General features: G+C 33.7%; 1 protein-coding gene across 1 annotated transcript; it reads left to right on the top strand.

The window, feature by feature from the left end:
• The first annotated feature begins 5,703 nt into the window (after nt 1–5,703).
• LOC111450462 (stigma-specific STIG1-like protein 1) lies at nt 5,704–6,471 on the top strand. The gene has a single exon (XM_023090619.1). It carries the CDS (start codon nt 5,819–5,821, stop codon nt 6,317–6,319), a length of 501 nt encoding a protein of 166 aa, XP_022946387.1. The 5' UTR covers nt 5,704–5,818; the 3' UTR covers nt 6,320–6,471.
• Nucleotides 6,472–6,970: the final 499 nt, after the last annotated feature.

Raw genomic sequence — 6,970 nt, 5'->3', positions numbered from 1 at the left:
ATAAATAGAATATGATAATTAAATCAATAAACTAGTTCTAGAAATAACAATGAAAAGTATAAAAAAAAACTTAGAACATGCCATTAATCTTAATAACACTTTCGAAATTAAATAGGAAAAAGTTAGAAAATATAACACCTTAGTTTTATAGTGATTCGGTCAAACTCGACCTACTCCACTCCCCAAGCACCTTCTTGAAAATTTAAATAAACCTTTCTCGACTCTTTCCTTGATCCTGAGCCGTGGAAAGATTGAGTTTGCTCCTAAACTCGTAAAAAGAGTTGTGTACCGGTTTGATCCTGAGTTGTATAAAGGATTGAGTTTGCTCCTGAACTCGTAAAAAGAGATGTGTACTGGTTTGATCCTGAACAATGGAAAGAATTGAGTTTGCTCTTGAACTCGTAAAAAGAGCGGTGTAGCAGTTGAGCTCTAATCCAAGGAAAGAGTCGAAAAAGGTTTATTCAAATTCCCAGGAGGTGCTTGAGAGTAGTGTAGGTCGAGTTGGGCCAAATCACTATAAAACCAAGGTGTTATATTTTTCTTAACCCTTTCTTATTTAATTTTGAAAGTGTTATTAAGATTAATTGCATCTTCTATTTTTATTTATTTATATATTTATGCTGGTTGATTGTTATTTCTCGAACTAGTTTATTGATATAATTATCATATGCTTAAATTTGTGTCCTAAATATCGTGATCATGGTTACAATATTGAATGACTTATCAAGGTACATTATGAAATAAATCAATTGATACCTGATATCCATCTACGAAGGATTAGTCGGCAAACCCTACATAATTTACAATTCCATGCCAAGAATATATGGTTGAGATCCTAGAGGAAAAGGCCACCAGAGTTAGTGGCATCAAGTCTGAAGATAGCTTGATGGGTTTTGTTGCCCAGATGAAGAAGCATTCAATGATTTATAAAACTTCCAAAAAGAGATAGAGGATCACAACTTTTTGAATATGTAAAAGAAGTTAGGGCTAGGAGGGCATATCTGAGCGTTAGACTAAATCTCACTATCGAGTAGTGGGGAACCAAACTTCTGCGTACGGTGGTCTAGTACAATAGGATAAATACAATAGGATAATGGTCCTGGAGCCTAAACTCTTATATGGTGTTCAAGATGTCAAGTCTCAACTTCATCGTTGATCTTATGCAATACTTTCCAGCCATAGACACTATGATGAAAGAAGAAAAAGTCACACTAGTAACCATGCATCAAGCTGATGATGCAAAGTTATGGTGGGAACTGAAATAGAGGGACATTAAGGAGGGGATGGTTGATGTATCGTAGATACTTGAGAAAGATTGAAATAAAAACTCTTGTCACTATTCTTCCTAGAGAATATCGAGATATTAGTTTGGAGAAAATTGTGAGAATTGAACATACTAAGAATATTTGAGACTATGTCTAGGAGTTTTCTAGGTTGATATTAGATATTCATGATATGTTCGAGAAAGATTTTCTATTTTGTCAAGAGATTGAAGCCATGGGCGAAATTCAAATTATATGAACAATGAGTTCCAAATATTTTCTTGGCCTATGCTGCAACATAGTGCTTTTTTTGATTTAACTAACCAGCAATTCCAAAGTGATAAAAAGGAGCTAGTCAAGAATGAAAACAAATCTGGAGCAGATGTCGTATAGAGTCATCCGGTATTTCAACTATTCAAATATTTTAAGTTGTTTTGTTTACCAATCCCAATATATTTAAACTTTACCTTGGTAAATTAATATATTTATATATTTTTTTAAAATGCTTAAAGTTAACCATTATTTTATTTTATCTTTTTATGTTTCCAAATTTTATGTTAGTTGTGACTTGAGTAAAAAATAGAGGTGTGACACTAACAATAGGTTTCTTGTCCCTCTCAAATGGTGAGATGAAACCTAAGCTTGGCTAGGTTAACTAGCCTTGTTAATTATGTGGGTAGCAGGTTACATCGCTTCACTTCGACCTAAAACCTTCCTAAAACCTTCCTAGATATTCTTTTACTATAGCATGTTTGGATATATCTCTACAAGATGTCGATTTTTTCTCTTTGCTACACCATTTCTTTTGTGAAGTGTTGGCACATCTAAATTGATGACGTAGCTTGCACTTATGTAGTTATTGATTGAACTCAACTGACATATATTCTTTGTTATTGTCTGAGTGTGGCAACGAATCTTCATTCCTACTTCTCCTTCCATCATTGTCTTGAGTTCTTGAAATATTGAGAATGTTTCAGATTTTTTTTATGAAAAAAAATCTACTTATCTCAAGTAGTTGTCAATGAACATCACCATGTACTGCATATCGCTGATTGATATTTGCTTGACTAGGAAAAAAAAAAAAACAGAGTATATTCACTCTAATGGTTTTTTTTCCTCTAAACTTTAACTCTTTATATGGTAATTGATGAATTTTACCATAAAGACATCCAAAGCAAACAATATTTATTTTGTCATTAAGTTGAGGTAGCCCATCGAGCATGGATTTCTACATAACCAACTTCAACTTGTAGTAGCCAAAATGTAACAACATTGCATGCCATAGATCTGATATCTCATTCTTCTTAGTCTTGTCTACATTGACAGACTCTCTAAATAGTATAGAAATGGACTCCACTCTTCGCCCTTCCATTATTGGTTTTTCCAATATCTTAACATCGTCATAAACTTTTACATTAAACACAATCATAGTGTTGCCGATCTAAGCAATTGACAATTGTTAGTTGTTGGTTGTGCGTACCACACGACTTTCTTTGTACTCTTTCTTGTCTCACAATTTTCTCTATTTGCTAGTCATGTGGTTTGAGCACTCTAAATCAATAATCAAGTCATTCTCATAATCGTTATGCTCTCCTACCAACACCGTGAGTGTCAACTTGTCACCTTTGAAGGCACCTAGTACCTCTATATCTCATTCATCCTCCATCTTCTTTTTAGAGGTGGTCACATTGCTTTGATGGACAACTTATTGGTGCTCTGACTTTTACTTGTATAGAGTGCTTCTTCTTCGCTCTTTATCTTAATGTCTCCCATTTGCTTAACCATGATTTCTTGGTTGCCTAGCAAATTTTCAAATTCTACAAGTGATTGTTGAGCAGATCATCCTCATAAAGCAATAAAGAAACTTTTATATTCTAGCCGTGTTAGGATCGTACAACAACGCACACCTCGATCTAGGTGAACATAAATAACAGGATAGAGAAAATGAAAGGAGAACTCTGGCTAAATGATTTGTATTGATGACTTCACGTACGTGCAGTAATAGAAAATACAGAAAATACATTTTCAAAGCTATGACGGGGTAGATCTATTATATATAACTCTCTACCATATATAGTTTTACCAGATATAGCTTCTTACTCTACATACATAGTTACAATTCATGACAATCATAATTTACTTAGCATAGCTATTTACACAATTTACTTAGCTATTTACTATTGAGACAATTTACTTTACTATACATGACTATTTACTATTCATGACAATTCACTTCATATTTCATTTACCAAATATAGATTCTCTTCATTTTAGCTTCTTCGAGGATAGACATCAAATTTAGTTTAGTAATCTCGTGAGAGATTGACTGAATAATCGTCATGTCATGTCACATTGTTATCGTATTGTTCTTCTTTGAGAAAAGTATCACAAACGTATCTCATGGTTCTTTTGGTATCTTATGATCCCAAATATGCTCCAACTTCTCTTTTTCACGTTGCTAGAATGAGCAATCGTCATGTCACGTCACGTTGTTAGATTGATAACAACTTGTTCTCTAAAAGTTGCAACCTCGTATTGTTCTTCTTTGAGAAAAGTATCACAAATGTATCCCATGGTTCTTTCGGTATCTTATGATCCCAAATATACTCCAACTTCTCTTCTTCAACGGTGGTCTTCAATGCAAACATCATTTTGCTTGCTTTGATTATCGAGTTGCGCAAGGTGCTATTAACATCCTTCTCTATTGGTTTAGTTTGCAGGCTAACGACCACCTGAGGGTCTTGTCCTTGTAGACAAGATATCATGCATGTTGCCCACATCTTATAGTTGATGCTTTTAAGTTTCTTGATTTCTCTATTGACTTGGAGATCACTCATGGTGTTAGCAATACCTCAGTAATACCAAATACAATAATTTATGACTTATAACTTACAAATATGAACTACTCATGACACGAAAAAAACTCACTAATATCTTAAGAAATCGTTTTTTATGTCGAAGATCAAGCAAAACTATAACTACAAAGCGTATTAAGAGTTTCAAGAGATCATACAACCAATCAAATCTAGTTCTGATACAAGCTTCTTAAACACAACTATTTTGTGGAAAATACTCACGTTCTTTATTTATAGTGGATGCTAGAGGTTCACATTTGTGATCTTATATCTCATCTCTTACACATTTGTGATCCTCTCTATCTTTTACACACATGTGATCTTCTAGATTTATTTATGAAATACCTAAATATCTAAACTCAAACGTATCTAAATATCTAAATTTTTATTGGTCCTTATGATTATTGGGATAACTCTATTGAATGAGTGGTGCAATACTAAAGTCACTAGTTTTTGTATATTCATACTTAAAAATTGTCAGAAGCCCACTCCTAATAGATATTGTCCACTTTGATCCGCTATGTATCCTCATCTGCCTCACGGTTTTAAAAATTTGCTAGGAAGAGGTTTCGACACCCTTATAGGGAATGCTTCGTTCTCTTCTCCAACCGATGTGAGATCTCACAATCCACCTCCTTTGTGGGGCCAACGTCTTCGTTGGTACACCGTCCAGTGTCTGGCTTTGATACCATTTGTAATAGCCCGAACCCACCGCTAATAGCTATGGTACCATTTATAACAGCTCGAGCTCACCGTTAGTAGATATTGTTCGCTTTGACTCATTACATATCGCCGTCAGCATCATGATTTTAAAATGCGTTTTCTAGGGAGATGTTTTCATATCATTATAAAGAATGTATCTTTTCCCTCTCCAATCAATGTAGAATCTCACAAAAATAGGACAAAATTATTTTCCATGAATCCCAAATGGTTTTTATTAATGTATATTATTGAGCTAAAATTATTGTACTATTATTTGAAAAGTAACGTAACTCTATAAGGAGTAAACTATATAGTTAATTTAATATTAAAATGATGTCCCAAATATAAGGTTGTAATATACATAATATATTGAAAATAAGTACTTCTCTAATCTCTTAGTCCATCAACTTTGAAAATTGAAAATAATGTCTATGATGACATACCTGTCGGCAAATGAATCCTTGGGAGTTAGTCAACTTGAAAAGATATTAAGACTTCGCATCGAGACCTCTCATTTTAAGGCCTTCAAACATTTATATTTACAAAATTAAATTAAAGTTATATCTTTTGCTTCAAATTTGTGTTTTTCTTTGCAAACCCCTTCCCTTTGCTTAACCTAACAGCATGCCTTAACTTCCTCATTTTCCTTAGGTCAGCTCCTTTACAGAGACACTGAATTTTCTAAAATCCCAGATTTGCCCCCGTTGACTTTGTGAATTAATGACATTTATTAAAATTATGTGGAGAACAAGTTTTGTGGTGTCCCAAATCAATGAAACTTTTCCTTTTAAATTAAACCTTAGGGCTATTGACCTATAATTCAACCACACTCTTTCTCCTTCCTTTTCCCCATCTTTCTCGCCTTACTCCCACTATAAGCATCAAAGTCTTCCTCCTCTAACTTCCTACCCTTCTACCCCTCTCCCTCTCTAAAAATTAGATTCCAAAAACCCGAACCAACCCGCGTCCTTCCTCTCCAAAACTTCCATTGGCAAAGCCATGGAAGTTCGCAAAATAATACTCGTACTAGCCATAACCATGGCTTTCTCTATCACTCTCACAACGAACATCTTTGATAAGTCAACTACAGTGACAGAGACAAAGATCAAGACAAAAACAACACTACCCTTAATTGAGAAGAAAGAAGAAGCTGCAACGACAACGACAACGACAACAACAACGTTGTTACCATCGAGACCTCTGAGCCGATTCCTAGCAGAGAAGGAAAAAAACCCTAGATCGGCGAGCCATTGCAACAAGAACAAGAAGATGTGCGAGACAATGTATGGAAAAGGGTGGCAATGTTGCAACAACAAGTGCGTGGACTTGAGGAATGACAAGCACAATTGCGGCGGATGCAAGAAGAAATGCAAGTACACGGCGGAGTGTTGTGGAGGACAATGCGTTGATGTGGCCTATGACAAGCGCCACTGCGGCAGTTGCAATAACCGTTGCCAACGCGGTAAATTTTGTGTATACGGCATGTGTGAGTATGCATGATAATATTATTACTACAATTACAAACTCTATAATAATCCATTACTTCGATGGTTTATTACATCATCTTTGATTTTATGGCTATTAAAAAAAATTTGAAAAAGCTTCAAATACAATAAAAAAGAGCCACATTTTATGTGGTTCTGGTCAAAACAATCAATTACTACAGCTGAAATTTTAAAATATATTTAAAATAAGATTGTTCTTATAAAGAACTTGATTGAGAATTATATTTTGTGCCAATGCCTTTTTTCTTTTTGTTTGTAGGGAGGATTTATTTGTAACATCATGGTATATATATGCTTCATAGTTCATAATGTATATATATATATATATATATATAACTCATTTATATTTTTCTATTTATAATAAATAGAAAACTATTTGCATCGCATATCGTAATTATATGTTTGTTTATATATATTTTATACTATGTTGATCCCGATATTCGAATCTCCACGACCCCGTTGCTTGAACTAAAAATGTATTAATTTCTAGAAAATATTTACGTATTAAATTAATAGAACACATAAATCGAGATATTTAAATTCGCAATAATTGTTACTAATATTGTATCTAAAACTAGAAAAAGAAAGGAGAATCTTTCAATGATTTAAACTTTTCATATAAAAATTATTAGAGCTTGTTTAACAA

Source organism: Cucurbita moschata, unplaced genomic scaffold (genome assembly GCF_002738365.1).
Source record: "Cucurbita moschata cultivar Rifu unplaced genomic scaffold, Cmos_1.0 Cmo_Scf00001, whole genome shotgun sequence".
Taxonomy (NCBI): domain Eukaryota; kingdom Viridiplantae; phylum Streptophyta; class Magnoliopsida; order Cucurbitales; family Cucurbitaceae; genus Cucurbita; species Cucurbita moschata.
Note: the sequence above shows the minus strand (reverse complement) of the source record. Positions and strands in the feature narration are given on the sequence as shown.

Coding starts and splice junctions, on each gene's coding strand:
- LOC111450462 (XM_023090619.1), top strand. CDS start 5,819: ATGGAAGTTCGCAAAATAATACTCGTACTAGCCATAACCATGGCTTTC.